Source organism: Lolium rigidum, chromosome 2 (genome assembly GCF_022539505.1).
Source record: "Lolium rigidum isolate FL_2022 chromosome 2, APGP_CSIRO_Lrig_0.1, whole genome shotgun sequence".
Lineage (NCBI taxonomy): Eukaryota > Viridiplantae > Streptophyta > Magnoliopsida > Poales > Poaceae > Lolium > Lolium rigidum.
This window is the reverse complement of record NC_061509.1, coordinates 205955817-205979072: the sequence shown is the minus strand read 5'-3', so window position 1 is coordinate 205979072 and position 23256 is coordinate 205955817. Positions and strand designations below refer to the sequence as shown.

Below are 23256 nucleotides of genomic sequence, written 5' to 3'. Positions count from 1 at the left end.
GGTCCAAGAGATTAGAGGGGGCTGAAGCAGGCGTGATACTAATATCACCTGAAGGCAACAAATTAAAGTATGTCTTACGAATGACGTTTCCAAACGCGTCTAACAATGAGGCAGAATATGAAGCTCTTATACACGGGATGAAGATGACGAAGGCTTGTGGTGCAACTCGACTAAAAATATTTGGCGACTCACAATTGGTGGCTCAGCAAGTCATGAACCAATGTGATGCAGTCAATGATAGTATGGTAGCATACAAAGAAGTGTACAATGAGTTAGAAAAGCTATTTGATGGATGCGAAGTAAATCACATCAGTAGGTTGAGTAATGACGAAGCCGATGTTCTCGCAAACATCGGGTCGCAGTGCCTCGCAATTTCACCAGGCGTGTTCTGGGAAGAGATAGCCGAGAGATCTACAAAGCCGAAGAAAGCACAGAAGAAGCAGAAGGACGAGAAACCCTCGGGGGCTCCTAAAAAAGCACTAGAAGAAGAAGAGGAACATGAACTAGTGATGATGGTGCAGATTCCATGGATGCAAGCGTACATATCATACATCCTAAGGAAAGAAATACCCGACGATCCAGTTGAAGCAAGGCGAGTTATTAGACGATCCAAAGCTTTTACGGTGGTCAAAGGGGAGCACTACAAGCGCGATTGGAGACAGACTCGGAGCGATATCCTCATTGACCATAAAGTCTGGGAAAGCAGGGAAATATGTCTCCAAGAGGCCAGACCAAAAAACAAAGACAGACGATCTCGGCATCTTAAGAGCAGGGCAACACACTGTGGGGTGAGCCTTCTTGTCGTAGATATAACAGTAATGCTTAACCTTGCAGTCCTTTGCTGCATGCGAAATATCAGAGCATTTCTAACACCACACACATTTCTTGGATTTAGCAGCCCTAGTAGCCTCCCCTCCCTCCACCACCGAGTTGTTTTGTGGTACCCTCAATTAAATAACAGCCTTTCATTTCTATCCATCCAAAGGTCTATAACAATTCATACCTTGCCAAAAAACGTAACAGGTATGATTCATACCACTCTGCAAATTTTGGAACCGCTCAAAAAGGGCTGTAGATGGCCCAGGCCCAAGACCCCAAGAGAGTCCAACTATGTGATGTCGATGGGATCCTGCTCCGTGGTGCCGCCGCCGATGCGCAGCTGCGGCGCCCCGCAACCTTGGCCCTTCCGCCGGCAGCCCCCTTCGCTAGATCACCACCTAACCGCCGCCTTACGTCCTCCTCCACAATCCTAGGCACGTCCCGGCCGCGGCGCCCTCGCCCAAAGCCCCGCCCCGATCCAGGACCCCACGGCGCTCGGGGCGTCCTTGGCGCTCGCCGTGGACAGCGTCGGAGTGTACGCGGAGTTCAAGTACCACTCCGAGATCGACATCCCCAACCTCTACTCGCTCCACGCACGGGTCGGCATCGCCACCAGGCGCTCGACCGTTCCGTGGAACGCCATTGTGGGCTCCTCGTCTTCGCGCTCATGCAGGTGGCCGCCATCCCAGACCAATACAGATTGTTTTTTATTTCGATGACCCAGACCGTCTTAGGTCCCACAACAAGGCTACTCAGGTGGAAGCTGAGAAGACTGACATGGATTAGGAAAATCTCAGGTTAATGTTGGAGGTAAAGACAACCACTTTTATAGATGATTTTGAAGAGCATGTTCGGGACAAAAGAAGATTGTGCAACAATTAGGCAACGAAAAGATTCAACGTGAGACCTATATAGCAATTCAGGACGCGGTGATAGAAGAGTTTGAAGCGAATGTTGAAGAAAATAATAAAAAGAAGAAGAAAGATAAAGGAACTCGAGGTTCTTATAGAGAAATTGGTCAAATTTTCAGTGGCAACTTCTAGTGTAGTCATCGCCTTAGTTGTTGTCTTAGCTTGAAATTTTGTTAAGTTGTGATTCATGAGTGACATGCAAATAATGGCGATACTCTTTGTCATTTTCTCTTGTTTGAGGAGAGCTCGATCTTAGCTCTCAGACTGGACCAAAGTAGCTCTGTAGTTTTTGGTTCAGGTGCTTGGCATGTAATTTAGTGGATGTTTCAGTTCCATATTGCTATGAGTTTCTCTTGTTTGAGGACAATCTCGCTCCTGTAATAGCTACTACTTGCAACTTGATTAATGGCTACTACTTTCTATATGCTATTTTTGAAGTTGTATAATAGAGTTTGAACGTTGTGTGAATGTTATTACTTTCAGCCTATGGTGTCAACTACACAATAGACTTGTACTGAACTGGGAAAATAGTACGGACTAATTTCTGAAGTAAGCTCTTGAGCAGCTCATGTTTTAATTGATCTATCTAAGCCGCTGCAAATTTATTAAATGCAGATTATGAAAAAAATGCGTAGATCATGGCTACCGTGTATATACAACTTGAAGAACCCAATCGATCACAAGTTCAATTCAACACAGATTTAATTCTTGAATACATATTGCAATATACATCTTATGTTTCTTACAATTACACCCAAGACTAATTGAATCGGTATTACACAAACACTGCAGTAGAGCTGCTGGAGGTTTTTAGCGGATGGGCCATGCACCCTCCCCTATGCCCGACCACCTGCATATAACAACAGAAAATTCAGTCGACTGAATTTACATTTAATCAAAGAATGGATATGCATGCTATTAATTTAGCAATGATGTGATTTTGCTGATCATAATGTTGCTCTCTAATGCTGCAATATTTTCCTCTATTTTCCATTATATGCACGCACAACTTGATACAATTTCAACATATTATTGCTTGCATTTCTCAGTTGAACAATGATAGTGGGAGTCATGTCCATCAATATAGTAACCAGATCATCCTACATGGGCTGATTATCTTTTTCAGCATATATGTATTGCAAAGATATCAGTCTAAGGCAAAATATGATCAATTGTCTTACTACAATGCATGAAGATCATGTCCTAGTATCGAGTCCTTTCTGAATTTGAACACAACCTAGTGTAATAAAAGTAGTGTTAAAGAGTTATTTTGTGGTACCCCAAATTAGTACTGCTGGTAACAATTGAAACTCTAAATCAGCTTCAGCAGCCCTCTAGGAAGAGGTCCAGAATGGTTTGAGAAACCCTTATTCCCAGGTTTCAGTGTATAACTATCAAGAAGAGTTAGTGCATCACCAGACATGTATGTATTGTTGTACACATTGGACATGTGTTATCTTGCTAGCCGAGTAAGGTCAGGCCATTGTCATCCATACACGGTCAATCCTTTACTAATGATATATGCATTTTTTTCTTGTTTGTGATATAACATTGTTCCATAGTAATTTGGTTCTCCCTATTTTTAATTCTATGTTATGATGCGGGCAGTTGAGCTGAACCCTAGCGATGCAACACTGTATTCGAACAAGAGCTTTTGCCGTATGCATATGACTGAAGTAGATAGGGCTTTGTTTGATGCTAAATTGCTAATACTTGCATTAAATTATCGCAACATGCAGGTTATCAAGATCAGGGTTTCACTGTATTTTTGGGAGATGTACAACATTCAGTTATCACCAATGGTGAAAATAAATCAGTTTTGCTTTTCTTCCATGTACAATTTAACCAGTACAAGCACAACATCCATGAACACCCACACAAACTAACAACAAAAAGGGGAAACTCATACCAGAGAGAAGAGCCATGGTGTTCCTATGTGAGAGAGAGAGGGAGAGAGCAGGGATGATGGACTGTAATACAAACCTCCTGCCCTGGCGGTGTTCAGCACAAACCGGTCAAGGTGGAGGAACGAGGTGGTGTCCATGTCTGAGGTGGAGGCGGCGGCGTGTGCCAGGTCGAGGCGATGGCCACGGGTCAGGTGGAGGCGTTGGAGGCATCTGGAGGCGGCGTCGTGTCAAATTCAAGTCCCGATTGGGGTCGCCTATCAACATTCGCTCACACCTACTATTTTTTTCCTTAATAATTGCGGCTTCCTAGGCTGCTGGGCTTACTCTCTACCGGTTAATCTGAGTCATCAATGCAATTCATACCACTCCGTCTACTATGGGTGGTAAAAGGTACCGTAAAATAAATTCTGTTGCAATATCAGATTTAATGTCTCCATGTAAATTTTAGACATTGACTGTTGGCTTGCCATACAAGAACTCTTCAGCTAAGACAAATTCAGTAAGCACACCCAACAGGCATCGGTGACTGTTGGCTTGCCATACAAGAACCCTTCAGCTAAGACAAATTCAGTAAGCATGCTTAACATGCATCAGTATTAGTACAAAAGAGCAAACTGAATTAACAAAAGTATTTGCATCTTAGGCCACAAGAGCTGATTCATTTATCAATGATTACTTCCAAAATACTTGAGTAAAAGGGTCAGGCATCCGTAAAATATTTTTAGATCAAGGCAGCAGGCAAAGAACTCACAAACAGTAAAGGCTAAATCTACGTTGCATCAGACTATGGATTTCAGTAAGAAACGAAGGCCGACAGAGTGGAACCAACACATGGGGATAATTCATGATTCGGGGTTGACATACCTGGCGGCGGCGCTCGCTGGCTATGCAGGACCGGGCCGATCTTGTGGCGGCGGGGTAGCACGCGATGCAGGAGCAGGACGTGGTGTTGCTCGAAGGGGCGGCGGAGATTCTAGTGCTCGGTGATGCAGGGGTGTCCTTTGATGTTGGGCCGGGCTGAATACTGCTACCATAGTTTTTTTCCATTATCTATGTCTTGCTGGGCTGCCGGGCCTAATTTAAATTGTTTAATCCTGACCGTTGACTCAAATCATACGTCTCCTTTCCTAGGAGTGGTAAAAGGTACTGTAAAACAAGCCCCACCATAACCCCTGCAGATGGTACCATAGTTTGATCCTGCTGCGGTGTTAAAGACGGCATCAGTGGCTGAGGCGATGTAGCATACACATTCTGCAAGGCCGGCGACCGACCAGCAAGCTGCTGAAATTGAGGATTGTAGTACCCCTGCTGCTCATACCTAGACGGTATGTAAGGAAAATGATACATATGATGCTAACTCTGCAAATGTGTCATCGAAGCCCGAGGAGCAAAATCATGATGCTGCATCGGAGCCTGTCCAAGACCCTGAACCCCAGCAGCGTGCGCAACGGCCTCCTGGACAACCGGTGGCTGGGTGGTTTTCTTCCTCTTTTTCTTGTGCTTCGGGGCTGCTTTCTGAACCTGCAGCGGCGCAAGAGTTTTCTAGTCGATGTTCACAAGGAGCTCGAAGTTACAGAGTCCGGACCCCGCTAATTTTACATGGTACGGAAACACGCTTTAGCGATTTGGATCCGTGTATGGCTTAGTTATATTTCATTATCCTTGTCTACTTCCCACTAATTTTCTAAACATGATGTTCTTTTTTGGGACGTTTTTTGACATCTCGTAAGATTGTGAAACTGAAGCTAAGCTTTCTGCACGACATCTAGCTATTGATATGATCACTATTCAAGTACACAAATCAATGAGTTAAAAAATGTACACAAATCAAGGTGTTGTTCTTCCTCAGCTAACCTGTAATATTTTATTTAGGAAGAAAGAGGAAGTAGATGAGATGACCGAATCCCAAAAAAGATGAATCTATATATTTTTACAGCTGAAATAATGCATCCACACTTTTTTATGACAACGAATTATATGGACCAAATTTATTAAGCAAAATCAAGATGATCTTTACAAAATTATTATAACAAAGGGCCTCCAATTATGTCTCTGCCCTGGGGCCACGAAGTTCTCAAAAACATCCCTGCACAGACCTTAATCTATTTGGGTGCATGTCTTTATGCCATGACATTCCTGCCCCCAGCTTGCTCCCCCAGTTCTCATGTTCCTGCGAAAATTACAACATGACGCCAAAATGTGGCATAACCACGCACAGGTCAGAAACAACATAATATTAATCCAAAAAGACTTCAAAGAACTTCTGTGCTTACATGCTCAATAAATTGTAGACGAGACAAAGGTACTGCTTCGCATGCCAGTACACGATAAAACATGGCGTCACTGGGAACGAATAACAGGCAGCAGATGATTTTAATAATCTTCTTCTGTTCATTGACAATCTCGGTTTTAGTAATCCCATTCAGTTCATTGACAATCTCGGTTATAGTAGGCCTATTCACTTGGTTGTACTTCAGACACCTTAACGCTATTTTGATGCATGCCTTGACTTGCCAGGATGTATACCACGACATTGCTGCCCCCAGCCTGCTTCCCCAGTTTTCATGTACCTGCGAAAATTATAACATGATGTCAAAATGTGGCATAACTGCGTAGAGGTCAGACACAACAGAATATTCCTCTAAAAAGAATTCAAATAACTTCTATGCTTACATGCTCAATGAATTGCTGATGAGGCATGTCTGCACATTTTTCATAGCCCTCCTGTCCTGCTATTACTTGTATCATCGTACGGCCCAAGCTGAATATGTCAAACTTAGGTGAGATTTCCTGATAATCGATGTACTCTGGTGGCATGTATCCACTGCACGCATGGTATCAAATACAATAATTAATATGACATGGTTATTGCTCTGACTGTCCAGAAATTTAAAATTACCTCCTTTTCAATATTCAACTTACAATGTTCCTGTTATTGTTTCTGTGATGCATGTTTGCATTGAGCCAAGGAGTATTGACGTACCAAAATCACCAATTTTTGGCCGCATGTTCTTATCGAGCAATATATTAGCGGGTTTTAAGTCCAGATGGTAAATACAACCTTTGAATGCAGTATGAAGGTACTTTAAACCTTCACATATACCTTTAATTATTTCGTAGCGTGGAGGCCATTCAAGTCCGCATGATTCATCTACAAAAGTAAACAGAGCATTAGGAGCCATTTCATTGGCGTACAATAAAAAAAATAGCCTCAATAAGGTTAGGACTGTCATATATACCAGAAAGATGACCATCAAGGCTTCCACCCGGCATGTATTCCAAGCAGAGAGCTCTTTCTTCCACAGCAGCCAATACAATTTCCCCTTCGTACTCAGCAAATATATTTCTCCTGTCATCACAATAGCCAACTAACTGTACAATGTTTTCATGCTGGACCCCCCTAAGATGGATCATAAGCTCGTTCTTAAATTGGGCCTCCCCCAATTCCCCATTGGAACGTATTTTCTTCACAGCAATCACATGCCCGTTATCGAGTATCCCCTGTTAAATAAATTTGGTAATATGGCACATGGGCTGTTATATAGATGTAGAGTGGTGGATATAGAGGATGTAATTGATACCTTATAAACTACTCCAAACCCACCATAACCAATTATGCGCTCCTCGGAAAAATTATCTGTAATATGTTCTAGAAACCATAACGGAATCCGCTTCGCAGATGCAATTGTATGTTGTAACCTCATGTTCACTTGGTATTCTATACCTTCTGTTATAAGTAACTAGCTTCGAAGTTCCATCTACATCTGGTAACAACAGAGATCTTCTCACATTAGAACATAACACACATATATATATATGCATGAATTGAACAATTCAACACTAGACTTGATAATCATGTTGCTACAACCTGAATATGACATATCCTTTCCTCTACGTAAGTTATTATCTTGTTTTCCGATTCTGCGTTACTTCTTTACATAGAGACTAGGAAATATGCCCGTGCGTTGCTACGAGTGAGATAAAAATTAACTTTTCGATCGGCTGGCACGAATCAAATTTTGCTCCAAAATCGACCGACCGCTGTAACAATACCCTCAGTGTAACCAGACTAATCAAATGAAAGCTTGCTGTAGCAAGCACTCTGTAAGAACATGTCCTTTACTCCATGTGTGGTTTTGGTAATTGATGACAATCCCTATGGACTAACGGTTGCATTGAGAATCAATCTTAGGTCAAGTCCATAGTCATGTTGGACTCAAGGTTGTAAGATGGAGAAGACGGAGTACAATGATGAAGGTGGTGTCGAAGAGAGACAAAGACGGTGTTGAAGATGAAGAGAGAAGACGGCGTAGAAGATGAAGAGAGAAGACGGCGTTGAAGATGGATGACGACGGTGGTGTGCGTACAAGGTTATGAAGACGGTGGCATGGACAATGATGAAGAGGGTGAAGACGGAGCTTGCCGACTCGAGAAGAACGCGCAAGGACTAGGTTTGTGCTCGATAGGATAGTGGGTCGTATCATCGGAGAGAGCTCAAACCTTGCATGCATTGCATCGCGTTCTCCGTTCTTCTTGGTTCTTATGCATGAAACGGTTTTCGGTTGCATCGCATATTGCACGCGACAGAGTGATGATTTTCTCGATATATCGTATTGAGAGGTTACACCTCTATGACCATGAGAAAATCATCACTCACTCTTTTCCATGATTTCATCATGTGAGAAGATAGCTCTTGTCGCCCTCTTTCCAACAAAACTGGTTTCATGTCATTTGGAGTTGTCTAGCTCAAGTTATGAATTTTACGGTTGCTGCATATTTAAAAAGAAAAAGAAAAGTCTTATGGGCGGTAGTACCGCGGGCGGTACCGGCCAAAGTACTGCACGCGCGTTTTTGCTTACTGGATCGCAAGCGGTACCAGGCCGGTACCGGCCCGGTAGTACCGTAACCCATTACGGTACCAGGACCGCATCGGGCCCGGTACTACCGGCCCATCTTCTCCTCCAAACCACCAGCCTCCACTGCCTTCTGCCCCCGCGTGGGCCGCGCCGCCGCCAGCCCACCAAGCCACCCCGCACGCCTCGCTCGCCCAGGCCGCGCTGCTGCCACTTGCCCACGTCGCCCGCTCGTCACGCAGCTCCCGCGCGGGAGAGGCTCGACCATCGAGCCAGGCGTTGACCCGCTCTGGCTCCCGCCCCGCATGCTGCCGCGCCACGCCTCTGCTGCCTCGCGTTGCGTGCACGTTTCCCGCCCAAGCCGCTGCATGCTCCAATCTGCCCTACGCCTGCGCCGCACTGCTGCCGCACTCCATACCGCTTGCTGCCTCTGCTGCTCTGCTCTCTCTCTCGTGCATCTTTCAGCTTTGCTCCAGATTCAGCACAAGCGGTAGTGCCGCTTCACAGAGCGGTACTACCGGTTTCGGGCCGATCCAGATCTCTTTTTTGCACAGTTCGCGCGCAAGCGGTAGTACCGCTTCGACAAGCGGTAGTACCGCTTTGGGCACGAATCTGACCGTTTTCTCAGCCCCAACAGACTATATTTTGCAGCCCCTATTTATACCTCTCTTCCACCTCCGCCCAAACCAACCCCGCACCTCCACTCTCTCTCCTCCATTGTTGACCTTGGGTTCTTTCTTCCTCCTCTTGATCCCCCACTATTTGTTGCATATTTTTGGGGGAAAGGAGAGAGGAGATCTAGATCTAGAGCTTCACCAATTGAATCCTTCTCTAAGTGAGAGGATCTTGCTAGATCTAGATCTTGGAGTTTCTTGGTGTTTCTCCTCACTTTGTTCTTCCTCCCTTATTCCCCCAATAGCTTCTTCTAGCTTTGTTGGAATTTGGGAGAGAAGAACTTGGGCATCCTAGTGGTGTTCTTAGCCATTGCATTAGGTGCATCGGTTGTGCTCTCTCCGGGGTTTCGATCTCGTAGGGTGTGTGTGTTCTTCCTTAGTGGTGTTCTTGCCTTAGTGGCCATCTAGCCTCTTGTGGCGTATCGCATCCTTGGTGGAGTGTGTTAGCCTCTTGTGGCGTATCGCATCCTTGGTGGAGTTGGTTTCCTTGGTGGAGTGTGTTAGCCTCTTGTGGCGTATCGCATCCTTGGTGGAGTTGGTTTCCTAGGTGGAGTGTGTTAGCCTCGTGTGGCGCATAGCATCCTTGGTGGAGTTGGTTTCCTTGGTGGTGTGTTGTAAGCCTCTTGTGGCCGTGTACTTGAGAGCCTCCTCGTTGTGGAGTTGCCTCAAGCTTGATACTTGGGAGTTTGCCCAAGCTTGTACGGGTTCGGTGACCACCCTCAAGGGTCCCTTAGTGGATCGAGGCTTTTCTCCTTGGAGGAAAGTCTCAAGGAGAATACGGTGGCCCTAGTGGCTCATTGGAGTGCCTCGTGCCTCCACACTGCTCCAACGGAGACGTAGCACCCTTGGGTGTGAACTTCGGGATACATCGTCGTATCCTCGTGCACCGGTTACTTCTCAACCCGAGCTCCATTACCTATGCGCTTTACATTGTGATATCTATCATGCTTGATGCTATACCTATCTTGTTATCACCTTGTTGCTCATCATGCTAGCATAGTTTATTGGAGCACTTAGGCAAACCCCTAGTTGTTAGGCCTTGAGCTAAACTAGTAAACACTTGTAGTTTTATTCCGCCTAGTTTAGCTCTCAAGTAGAAGTTTTTATACACCGCCTATTCACCCCCCCTCTAGGCGACGTCCTAGAACATTCAATTGGTATCAGAGCTAGGGCTCTCTTATCTTGTTGGGCTTCACCGCCTAGAGAGTATGACGTCGGCTAGAGGATTAGTGCACACTTCTTCCTATACATTTGATGGCACTAATTATGATGCTTGGAAATTCTACATGCTTGATTATTTTAGGGACATGCACCCACATGTGGAGCGAATTCTTGATATGGGTTTTTCTCCTCCTAAGGATCCACAAAATCCAACTTTTGAGGAGAAGAAAAACTCTTATCTAGATGCTCAAGCTACTAAAGTCCTTTGCCGTGTTGTGAGTCATGTAGTGATTTCCTCCATTGCGCCTTTCCGGAGTGCTCATGAGGTTTGGACAAAGCTTCGAGATACATATGGTGGATCCAAGACCATTGAGGATGATTACGCTCCTTCCACTTCACCAACGTGTGGTAAGACACAAGGTAATGGTATGGTGAATGGTGATGAACATTGCATTGTTGATGGTGAGCGCTCTCTTGATGATTCTTCATCTCTATCCCATTGCAATGTCTCATCTTTGGACTTTAACACTTGTAGCACGAGAAATGATTTACATGCTAGTGTTGATAGTCCTTGCATATCTTCATCCCATGATGATATGCTTCTCTTGTCTTGTTGCCATAATGAAGATACTTTGCTTTCCTCTAGTACTTGTGTGACTAACAATGTAGAGGAAACCGAAGATACTATGGGCCAAGACAAGATCTTGGATGGAGTTTCAAGGAGTTCATCTTCTTTATCATTGCACGGTTCCTACACTTGCCTTATGGCTAAGGCTTCTAAGGTATCTCCTTCCTTGGAACCCTATCTATCTAGTGATGATGAGGATGATGATATGGAAGGACTTAATGTTGCTTCCTTAAACAAGTTGGGAGAGTCGGTTTATCATGCTCTTCCTAAGAAAAAACTTGCTCGCTCTAGCTTCATGAAAATCTTCAATTTTGCCATTAAGAGCACAAAACTTATTGAGAAAAAGGAAGAGTATGAGCGCAAGGATGCAATTGAGATTGCAACTCTTAAAGGAGCTCTTAAAGAACAACAAACCACCAATGAAACTCTTGAAGAGAACTTTGCTCTAAAGATACGTAGGGTAAAGGAATCTCGTGATAGAGCTTTAGAGGTGGCACATGATTTTTGAAATTAAATATGATGAGCTAGTAATTGTTCATGGTAAACTCCTTGAGGATTGTGAGCTTCTCACCGAGTCACTTGAGCAATTTGAGGCTCTCAACCAAATAGAGCTTGCTAAGTTGCCTTCTCCTTGTGCTATAATTGATAATGCTTGTGCTACTAACTCTACCTCTTGTGAAGCTTCCATCTTGAAGGAGAATGTTGAGCTAAGGGCTCAACTTGCTTTGCTAACAAGCAATTATGAGAAATTGGAAGAAAGTCATGGAAAGCTTTCTAGCTCCCATGATGATCTTCTAGTCTCTCATGATTTGCTAAAGTTAGCTCATGAGGCTATCATGACAAAGGTAAAATCTTATGTGCCTCATGTGAGTACTAGCACTACCTCTCAAAATGCTATTTTTCCATGTGCTAGTGCTTTTAGTTCACCCATTCATGCTATTGACTTATCTTGTGGTGAACTACCTTCTATGCCTTGTTCTATAATTCCTTGTGCTAGTGCTAGTAAATCACCCACCCATGCAATTGCTATATCTTGTGGTGAATTACATACCTTGCCTTGTTGCTCTAACAATAAAGCTTCCACTTCCTCTAGTACTTGTGTTGTTACTAACCATGTAGGGGAAATCGAAGAGCTTGAGGCCCAAGTCTCTTCTTTTAAGAAGGACTTGGTAAAGGGTCATGAGGGGAAGCAATTCCCCAATGACAAGAGTGGACTTGGATTCAACTCCAACAACAAGAACAAGTCCACCTCGCACAAGCGGAAGAAGGGCCAAGGGCATGTGAAGGACCCCGCCAAGATTGTGTGCTTCAAGTGCGAGATTGAAGGGCATCATGTTAGATTGTGCCCCTTGAAGAAGAAGCCACTTGGCGAGAAGAAACAAGGGAAGCGGCCTCAAGATGGAGCTCATGGTCTACCTCAAGGCCAAGCTCAAGGTCTACCTCAACTTGAAGAAGGGCCGCTACCCGAGAAGGATCAAGCCAAGGCTCCCGTTGCGGAGAAATCAAGTGAGAAGAAGGGGAGGAGAAGAAGATGCTACCTATGCCGTGAGAAGGGCCACATCTCCTCCTCTTGCACTAGTGGTAACTCATCCAACCCTATCTTGATCCATGGTGCTTACTCTCTACATAAGGATAAGGTTGGTGATGTGTTTGCCAAATATGTTGGCACTCAATGTGGTTTCGCAAAAAGAACCATTTGGGTTGCCAAGCCTATTGTGACTAACTTCTTAGGACCCAACTTTGTTGGGGACCAACAAGCCAAAACTTGATCAATAGGCACAAGTGGAGGGCATGGAGGCTTGACTAACTCATGAAGACTTAGGGGATCTTCATCATTCTCACTTCCTCAAGTCAAGTTGTATTCCTTTCATCCTTTACCCATGCTCCTCCTTGCGGTAACGAGTCCTCAACTCCTTTACATTTAAAGTTACTCGCTCCCCTTTTACATGTGTTGGTTTTGTGCCTTGCATGTGATTGTGTATGTTGTGCTTCCTACTTGCTTATCTTGTTTCTTTTTTTTGTTGGGTGGCACACCATGTACAATTGTTCTTTTTTGAGCCTATTGCATCTTGTTCATATCTTAGTTGTTGGCTCATGTGAGAAATTAATGGACTATCCCATCTTGGGGGAGTGATATGCTCCGTGCATTTCACAATCCTAAAATGTGTGACATGATGAATTAAAATCCTATAATGTCCATTAATTATCTCACTTGGTTCTTATTTGCCTCTTGCACGGAAAATGTCTTTATCACATTATGGGGGAGTATTATGCCATGTGCATTTTACAAGCCTAGAAAATGTGAACATTTGAGGTTGTGTCACATAGTGTTGATATTATAGATTATCTTGTTCCTATGTGACATGTGTGCTCAAACAAATCCCACTTTACCGTTTGCTTTCTTGTTGTGAAGATAATCTTGGACATACTCACAAACTACCATATGAATATTTCCTATACACCTCTTGTCCTTTGACAATTGGTAATAAATTGTGTAGTATTGTTCCGGATCATCCTCACACTTGGCTCTTGTGCTCAATTCCTTCATTTGTTGCCAAGAATTTGTCCTTGTGGGTTAGACTCCCATTTGTCTTCCTTACTTCTTTTGGATCTCCTTATTTCTCTTGAACCCTGTTGGTGGTTTGACAAACATGATTGAGAAAATCTCACATTTGTGCATTTTGTATTCAAATGCAAAATTCTAAATGGTGCACTAATTTTGGGGGAGCTCTCCTATGTTTGCTAGAACACTCACTTGTTTCAAAAATTTGACCTTGGAAGACAAACCTTTTCTTTTCGGTACATTTGTGCCATCATGAAAAGTGTTGAGGGTTTGGTTTATTTAGAACCTTGGTTTCTTTGGGAGTGGGTTATCTCATTTCTTATACTTGGTTTAGAGTCTTAACATGAGATAAGTCCTTGAGCATACTTGTTTTGGATATATTGCTCTATCTCTCTTGTACTTATCTTGTGTGTGCATGTTTCTTTGTGAATAAACGTCTCCGTGATGTTGTCCACTTAGAGAAACTTATACACATAAGAGATGGTGCATATCTTTTGATATCCCTCTTTGTTGGAGTCTATTCCTTCATTCTTATTTCACTCTTTAATGACTTCACAAAGAACTTGGCTATGAGTGCTCATTTTATATCATTTGCATCTTCTAGCACTCATAGTTGATTTTGGCACATGCTTTGAGTGGTCTTGTGGGAGCAATGATGCCATGCTTGTGCACCTTATTCTTCAATACAAATTGTTTATCTTGTGCACAAACTTTGGCGAGCTTCCACATATTACTTAGAGCATAGTGTTGGTTCATTGATTGCTTGCCTCATAGTGTCTTACCTTCATATCCTCTTGCAATCTTTGATCCTCAATATAGTTTGATTTCCTCCGAATATTCGTCATTGAATATGTGCATTTGATTTCACTCACAATTATGAGAAATGCACAACTTATGGAGGAACGCTCACTATATTGGCCTTCCAAACCTTTCGTCCATTTTGGCAATTAATGCCAATGGGGGAGAAGTTTGGAGGGTTTAAGGGAATTGCTTTTGTTCGTTCTTAAGCATTTGCCTTTCATGCCTTGCGTGTGTTGCTTTGCATGGTTGAATATTTAGAGGATACTCCGCTAGGCTTTAATTGCCGGTATATGCAATGAAATTCAAGTTCATTCACACATGCATATATTATGGGGGAGTTTGTTCTAAATATTCAACTTGGGTTGTTCGCTAAATTCCATATCTAAACCCTCTCAAAGAGATTGTCATCAATTACCAAAATGGGGGAGATTGTAAGAACATGTCCTTTACCCCATGTGTGGTTTTGGTAATTGATGACAATCCCTATGGACTAACGGTTGCATTGAGAATCAATCTTAGGTCAAGTCCATAGTCATGTTGGACTCAAGGTTGTAAGATGGAGAAGACGGAGTACAATGATGAAGGTGGTGTCGAAGAGAGACAAAGACGGTGTTGAAGATGAAGAGAGAAGACGACGTAGAAGATGAAGAGAGAAGACGGCGTTGAAGATGGATGACGATGGTGGTGTGCGTACAAGGTGATGAAGACGGTGGCATGGACAATGATGAAGAGGGTGAAGACGGAGCTTGCCGACTCGAGAAGAACGCGCAAGGACTAGGTTTGTGCTCGATAGGATAGTGGGTCGTATCATCGGAGAGAGCTCAAACCTTGCATGCATTGCATCGCGTTCTCGGTTCTTCTTGGTTCTTATGCATGAAACGGTTTTCGGTTGCATCGCATATTGCACGCGACAGAGTGATGATTTTCTCGATATATCGTATTGAGAGGTTACACCTCTATGACCATGAGAAAATCATCACTCACTCTTTTCCATGATTTCATCATGTGAGAAGATAGCTCTTGTCGCCCTCTTTCGAACAAAACTGGTTTCATGTCATTTGGAGTTGTCTAGCTCAAGTTATGAATTTTACGGTTGCTGCATATTTAAAAAGAAAAAGAAAAGTCTTATAGGGCCGGGCGGTAGTACCGCGGGCGGTACCGGCCAAAGTACCGCACGCGCGTTTTTGCTTACTGGATCGCAAGCGGTACCAGGCCGGTACCGGCCCGGTAGTACCGTAACCCATTACGGTACCAGGACCGGTACCGGGCCCGGTACTACCGGCCCATCTTCTCCTCCAAACCACTAGCCTCCACTGCCTTCTGCCCCCGCTTGGGCCGCGCCGCCGCCAGCCCACCAAGCCACCCCGCACGCCTCGCTCGCCCAGGCCGCGCTGCTGCCACTTGCCCACGTCGCCCGCTCGTCACGCAGCTCCCGTGCGGGAGAGGCTCGACCATCGAGCCAGGCGTTGACCCGCTCTGGCTCCCGCCCCGCATGCTGTCGCGCCACGCCTCTGCTGCCTCACGTTGCGTGCACGTTTCCCGCCCAAGCCGTTGCATGCATGCTGCTGCTCCACTCTGCCCTACGCCTGCGCCGCGCTGCTGCCGCACTCCATACCGCTTGCTGCCTCTGCTGCTCTGCTCTCTCTCTCGTGCATCTTTCAGCTTTGCTCCAGATTCAGCACAAGCGGTAGTACCGCTTCACAGAGCGGTACTACCGGTTTCGGGCCGATCTAGATCTGTTTTTTGCACAGTTCGTGCGCAAGCGGTAGTACCGCTTCGACAAGCGGTAGTACCGCTTTGGGCACGAATCTGACCGTTTTCTCAGCCCCAACAGCTATATTTTGCAGCCCCTATTTATACCTCTCTTCCACCTCCGCCCAAACCAACCCTGCACCTCCACTCTCTCTCCTCCATTGTTGACCTTGGGTTCTTTCTTCCTCCTCTTGATCCCCCCACTATTTGTTGCATATTTTTGGGGGAAAGGAGAGAGGAGATCTAGATCTAGAGCTTCACCAATTGAATCCTTCTCTAAGTGAGAGGATCTTGCTAGATCTAGATCTTGGAGTTTCTTGGTGTTTCTCCTCACTTTGTTCTTCCTCCCTTATTCCCTCAATAGCTTCTTCTAGCTTTGTTGGAATTTGGGAGAGAAGAACTTGGGCATCCTAGTGGTGTTCTTAGCCATTGCATTAGGTGCATCGGTTGTGCTCTCTCCGGGGTTTCCATCTCGTAGGGTGTGTGTGTTCTTCCTTAGTGGTGTTCTTGCCTTAGTGGCCATCTAGCCTCTTGTGGCGTATCGCATCCTTGGTGGAGTTGGTTTCCTTGGTGGAGTGTGTTAGCCTCTTGTGGCGTATCGCATCCTTGGTGGAGTTGGTTTCCTTGGTGGAGTGTGTTAGCCTCTTGTGGCGTATCGCATCCTTGGTGGAGTTGGTTTCCTAGGTGGAGTGTGTTAGCCTCGTGTGGCGCATAGCATCCTTGGTGGAGTTGGTTTCCTTGGTGGTGTGTTGTAAGCCTCTTGTGGCCGTGTACTTGAGAGCCTCCTCGTTGTGGAGTTGCCTCAAGCTTGATATTTGGGAGTTTGCCCAAGCTTGTATGGGTTCGGGGACCACCCTCAAGGGTCCCTTAGTGGATCGAGGCTTTTCTCCTTGGAGGAAAGGCTCGAGGAGAATACGGTGGCCCTAGTGGCTCATTGGAGTGCCTCGTGCCTCCACACCGCTCCAACGGAGACGTAGCACCCTTGGGTGTGAACTTCGGGATACATCGTCGTCTCCTCGTGCACCGGTTACTTCTCAACCCGAGCTCCTTTACCTATGCGCTTTACATTGTGATATCTATCATGCTTGATGCTATACCTATCTTGTTATCACCTTGTTGCTCATCATGCTAGCATAGTTTATTGGAGCACTTAGTCAAACCCCTAGTTGTTAGGCCTTGAGCTAAACTAGTAAACACTTGTAGTTTTATTCCGCCTAGTTTAGCTCTCAAGTAAAAGTTTTTATACACCCTTATTCACCCCTCCTCTAGGCGACGTCCTAGAACATTCACACTCTCTAATGTTGGATGATCTATATTTATTCGGGATTCGTCGGACTTTTTAGCCTTTGGACGATGCGACAACAATTATGTCGCAAATCACTTTAATTCCACGACACTCGTTTTCAATGAAGTGTTGCAATTCCTTTTACATTCATGATCTGATGGTACAACGTAGAGTAGTTGATGAGATTGTGTTGGACTCGTCTTCAGTGTCTTCCAAAAACTGTCATAGGTTTCATTTTTTCTACATTCAACATGAAAATTATAAGATGTCTGTATATATACATTTAGTACAGTAAAATAATTATTGTTTGAAGCATGGCTGGAAAAGATCAAATTGTATCACGGTGATGGCTACAATCTTTAACTTTTAATAATTCAATGTGTTTTAAGAAAGCGTTGTGTAAGCTTTTATGCACATATTTGCTCAGATATACTGCAATATGCTGATGACACGATACTCTTCTTGGAGCATGACTTTGAAAAGGCAATAAATATGAAACTTATACTTCGATTCTTTGAAGAATTATCAGGACTTAAAATAAATTTTCACAAAAGTGAGATTTTCTGCTTTGGGAAAGCCAAAGAAGAAGAAGAGCAATATAAGCAACTATTTGGTTGTTGGCTCTTTACCGTTCAGATATTTGGGTATCCCAATTCATTATAGAAAATTAAAGAATTCTGAATGGAATCCAGTGGAAAGTAGATTTGAAAATAAACTTGGGTGCTGGGCCGGTAAATTATTATCATATGGGGATCGCCTTGTATTGATTAATTCAGTGCTCACTAGTTTACCTATGTTCATGTTATCTTTCTTCGATTTACCTAAAGGGGTAAGGAAGAGATTGGATTTTTTCCGATCACGTTTCTTTTGGCAATGTGAGGAAAACAAAAAGAAAGATAGGTTAACTAAGTGAAACATGATTTGTAGGCCTAAAGATCAAGGTGGTCTTGGCATTGAGGTTCTGGAAATTAAAAATTCTTGCTTACTTAGTAAATGGTTATTCAAATTACTTTCTGAAGACGGCTTATGGCAACAACTATTAAAAAACAAGTATCTCTCACAGAAAATATTGATGGAAGTTGAAAGTAAACCTACTGATTCACCTTTTTGGAAAGGACTAATGAAAGTTAAAGGGGCTTTTTTTAGTAGAGGAAAATTTGAGGTTGGATCTGGTGAGGGTGTGCGGTTTTGGAAGACAAATGGCTGGGTGATCAGACTCTTGCATCACAATATCCCCAACTTTACAACATAGTCCATCGAAAACACGCTACGGTGGCAAATGTTATGAGTTCAACTCCGTTAAATATTGGTTTTAGGAGAAGGCTTATTGGCGATAAATGGGATCAATGGGTACACCTGTGTCAAAGATTAATGGAGATACATTTAAATGAGGATCAAGATAGGTTCGTTTGGGGGCTAACATCTTCTGGAAAGTTCACTGTTAAATCTATGTATGGTGATATGATAAATGGACAGACAAGATATCTTCGTAAGTATCTTTGGAAAATAAAAATCCCACTAAAAATTAAAATTTTCATGTGGTTTCTCAATAAAAAAGTCCTTTTGACCCGCGATAATTTAGCAAAACGAAATTGGAATGGAAATACCAAATGTTCTTTCTGTGACAATGAGGAATCAGTGGAACACTTGTTTATTTCATGCCCTTTTGCTAAGCTTATCTGGCGAGTGATTTTAGTTGCATATAATATTCCACCTCCTTCCAATATCACAAATATGTTTGGGAATTAGCTTAATGGAACTGACACAACTGATAAAGCTAGGATTCGTATTGGGGTTTCCGCTTTATGTTGGTCAATATGGAATTGCAGAAACGATATTGTTTTTAACAAAAAAAATTCTACTAATTTCTTGCAGGTTATTCACACTATGGTTTACTGGATCCAGCTCTGGCGTTTCCTGCTCCCGGAGGATAATGCATGGTTTCTGGATGCAACCGCCTTCTAATGGTTGCCCAGGATATTTTCTACCAGGCTATTTGGCGGCCTATTAGAAGATTGCAAGATGCCTAGTTCGCTCAGATTTTCCTGCTTTTTTCGATGGTTGATTTTTGTATCGACTTTCGACGATCTTTGAGATGTAAACTATGCGGATGTTTTATTATTAATAAATGGCTGTGTGCATCAACCGATGCAGAGGCCGGGATAATCCCATTTCGAAAAAAAGAAAAAAGTAACCTTGACCAATCCAGCATGGACTTCAGTTCTATAAGTGCCCAAATTTATAAGTGACACTATCAACAACTTTCATCCTTCAAAGTTTTTTGTTGATTTTCAGAACCAGCAAACTGTGTTCTACCGCGTATGGAAAAAGTGTGATGGAGCACGTGCGCAGAGCGCAAACCTATCGCTGCCATCTATCTTTACGAGAGCTACAGCCGGCGTACGCAGACATTTAGCAGCGTGCGGGGGTCGGCGTCTGCTAATTATCCGGAGGCTAGGCCCTATAGCATATAGGACATGCATCTTTGTTTGTCTCCTTCCGGGCACATGTCCGCCACCCACCACTCAGACAAGATTGAACTCTCATCTCTCTAGAGCAACACCTATCTCCCATTTCCCCTCCATTTCTCTCTCCTATCCCCTTTGTTTCTTTGATGATGTAGTATTATCACTGTACTTGTACAAATTGCACAAAAGTTTTCATTATAGTGTCGTTTCGCCCGGTAGTGATTTTGCTTTCGAGGCATATGTACCTATCCTGTTCTAAATAAATGGCGGCCACTCCCCCCTGATCTGCTGGTAACTGAGAGCCAGCGCAGGGAATACTCCAACCTCCAACTTCGGAGGCCTGATAGCTCCGCCGTGTTCGGCTCCCGCTGCAGTGACCCAAGTGGTCATGTCCCCGGCGTCGCTGCAGTTGACCACGGCATGATGCAGAGCGAGTTTGGTGAAGATGAAGCTGGACTGGATTGCGTTCTTCATCCAAGATCTTGGGTTCTTTGTGCAACTTATAGGGACTTGTCTGTAATTTTGTATCTTTCTAGGGTCCTCCTTGTATTTTGTACTTCACCGCTCTAATTTAATGAAGCATCTCGGCCCTTCGGGACCTTTCCCGTTCAAAAAAAATACAGAATCTCATACAAGTAATTACAGACTGACGAGTGACGACCATGGGCGATTTGCACAAAAATAACCCAAAAGTGAAAGAAAAGCACAGACTGACCCTCCGGCGAAACTATTTCACCCATCTAACTCTTTTGTGTGGCGCCCCTCCCATGGGCGCCACACATGCCCATGTGGTGCCCCTGGTGCCGGCGCCACACACCCATCCGACGTGGCTCGTCGACGCTGAGCTGGTGATCCCGATCCAACGTGGCAGCATGTGTGGCGCCGCTCTCGCCGGCGCCACACTTTGAAAGTGTGGCGCCCGTGGCAAGGGCGCCACACATGCACTTAAGTTTGGCCGCGCGCGCCTAGCCCAGCATGTCTGAGAACAGCCACACAAAATATTATGAGCATGTGTGGGATGGGCTGGGCTCGCGCGGCCAAACTTAAGTGCATGTGTGGCGCCCTTGCCACGGGCGCCACACTTTCAAAGTGTGGCGCCGGCGAGAGCGACGCCACACATGCTGCCACGTCGGATCGGGATTACCGTCTCAGCGTCGACGGGCCACGTCGGATGGGTGTGTGGCGCCGGCACCAGGGGCGCCACATGGGCATGTGTGGCGCCCATGAGAGGGGCGCCACACAAAAGAGTTAAATGGGTGAAATAGTTTCGCCGGAGGCTCAGCCTGTGCTTTTCTTTCGCTTTTGGGTTATTTTTGTGCAAATCGTCACGACCATGTTTTGTTTTCTAAGATATGTGCTGCTTTGTTGTACTCGATCCTACTACGGGGACACTTTGCGAGCCACGTTTAGCTATGTTGGTCTGCCGAACGCGGCGTTGACCCCATTTCTCCCGTGTTTTTTCAGAAACTGACATCTCATGTACACCAAATCCGGATTCGAAAGATATCGAGTCATAGAATTTATAAACTTCATGAAAATTTCACTTTTCACCCGATAAATTCCCCACTTCTAAGAAATCCCGAACACTCAGGTTTCTAATACTGCTATCCAAGAAGACCAATTTCCGCTGAAAGGAGAGTAAATCCATAAATATAGCAGCCACCTACCTCCATCTCACCAACTGCTCCTCGTAGGTCCTGCGGTGACTTGTTCGCGGCGTGACTAGGGCGCGTCAAGATCGCTGGGCGGAGAAGAAAGGAGCCGAGCAGAGGCAGCGACAAGGTGGCCGGCAGGGCTGCGACGGACGGGAGAGCCAGAGAGGAGGTGGTTTTACATGGCAGAGGTTGCGGGAAAGGGTGACCGTCGCGAGAGGCGGCTAGCAACGGTGGAAGGACGGCGATGGGGACTGGGGAAAGGAGGGCGAGCGGACCAGCAGAGGAAGGGGAAGACACTCTAGTAGTCTAGTGGCGCGCACGCGGTGGAGCAGAGCATCTCCACTCGTCCCCGAACAGGTCCCCGGCGAGCCATTTTTACATCCGGATGGCGTAAATCGGTCCAGTCGCGCTCCCGGTTCCTCGTTTTCGTCCGGATTTGGCTCTTCATCCATCCGGCGAGCCCACGCCATCCCCAGTCCCCCGGGCACGCTCGGGGACTCCGGACGAAAGATTTTGGCGCGAAACGTCGTGTGGACCCGCGTAGTCGGCGACAAGAAAACCAAATCCTGTCGATTTTCCCTCCAATTGGCTTGCATATCCCCATTCCCTCCAATTTGCTTGCATATCCCCATTCTCTCCCGCCGAATTTGTCCATTCTCCTCGTCTTCCAGTTCCAGTTCCCGGCGGCGTCTTCTCGTCCACCACCGCTCTCCTCCTCTCTTCTCGTGCACCACAATGCCGCCGAAGGCGACGGAGAGGAAGCCGCGGGCGAAGAAGGAGCGGCCGCTGGGCATGTCGAACGCAGAGTGGGCGGCGGACGAGAACCGGCGCGACGTGGAAACATGCGCTAGGGCGGAGAGGGTGAAAAAAGCTGCCGCCAAGACGGCGGCAGCGGCGGCCCAGGACGAACAAGCGAGGAAGATCAGCATGGCCATGAGCGGCGGCGCCATGTTCCCCGGCCAATGGCCGGCGCAAGGTACAAGTAGTTCCCCGTCGTCCTTCTCCCCTTTGATGTACTCGCCGTCGCCGCCTGCCATGTTCCAAGAGGGCGCCTACGTCCAACCGTCCGAGTTCACGCCGTCCGCCCGTCGAGCTTGACGTCGGCGGCGGCGGCCGGTCCGAGGGCACCTCGCCGGCCATGCGACGAGGGCCGCTCCCGTTCGGTGCGACGGCGGCGCCGAACGAAGAGGAGATCCACGAGATGATCACCTCCGGCTCCATCGCCGCCGCTGCGAGCCCGGGGTTCTTCATGGCCGCCACCGCCGCGAGCCCGGGGTTCTTCACGCAAGAGGAGGCGAGGGCGACGGCAGCTGTGGCGGCGCGCAACGAGCATCGGGAGGATATTGCCGACGGAAGCCAAGCCGTCGAAGAAGAAGACGAAGAAGAAGAAGAGCCAACTCAAGCCGCCGCCAACCTCGTCGAAGGGGAAGAAGAAGAGGAAGAAGGACTCGCCGCCTGCCGAACCGCGTATCAAATGGACGCCGAAGGAAGAGGAGTGCCTCGCCGAAGCTTGGATAGCCGTGTCCATGAACGGCATAATCGGGGCCAATCAGTCGTTCGACACATATTGGCTTCGAGTGAAGCAGGTGTACGACGAACGCAAACTCGTCGATCCCTACTTCGACAAGACGAACATGAACGTGTACCGGGGAGACAAGGCAATGGCCACCCATTGGGGGATCATGCAGACGGCGTGCAGCAAATGGCACGGCATACAGGCGGAGGTCGACGAACGGCCGATCAGCGGCCACGACTTGGAGCAAAAGGTATGTGATGACC

At 45.8% G+C, this 23256-nt stretch overlaps 1 protein-coding gene across 2 annotated transcripts; it reads right to left on the bottom strand.

Annotated features, from left to right (window-relative positions):
* Nucleotides 1-5442: 5442 nt before the first annotated feature.
* On the bottom strand, nt 5443-21741 carry LOC124692870 (cysteine-rich receptor-like protein kinase 26). Of its 2 annotated transcripts, XM_047226303.1 has the most exons (8): nt 21490-21741; nt 7362-7401; nt 7219-7274; nt 6877-7138; nt 6560-6788; nt 6311-6461; nt 5911-6207; nt 5443-5807 (listed from the first exon to the last, which is right to left on the bottom strand). In XM_047226303.1, exons 4-8 carry the CDS (start codon nt 7049-7051, stop codon nt 5712-5714), a joined length of 948 nt encoding a protein of 315 aa, XP_047082259.1. In that variant the 5' UTR covers nt 7052-7138; nt 7219-7274; nt 7362-7401; nt 21490-21741; the 3' UTR covers nt 5443-5711. The 2 variants fall into 2 exon arrangements, with proteins under 2 accessions (XP_047082259.1, XP_047082258.1); XM_047226302.1 differs by having other exon boundaries at nt 7219-7401.
* Nucleotides 21742-23256: the final 1515 nt, after the last annotated feature.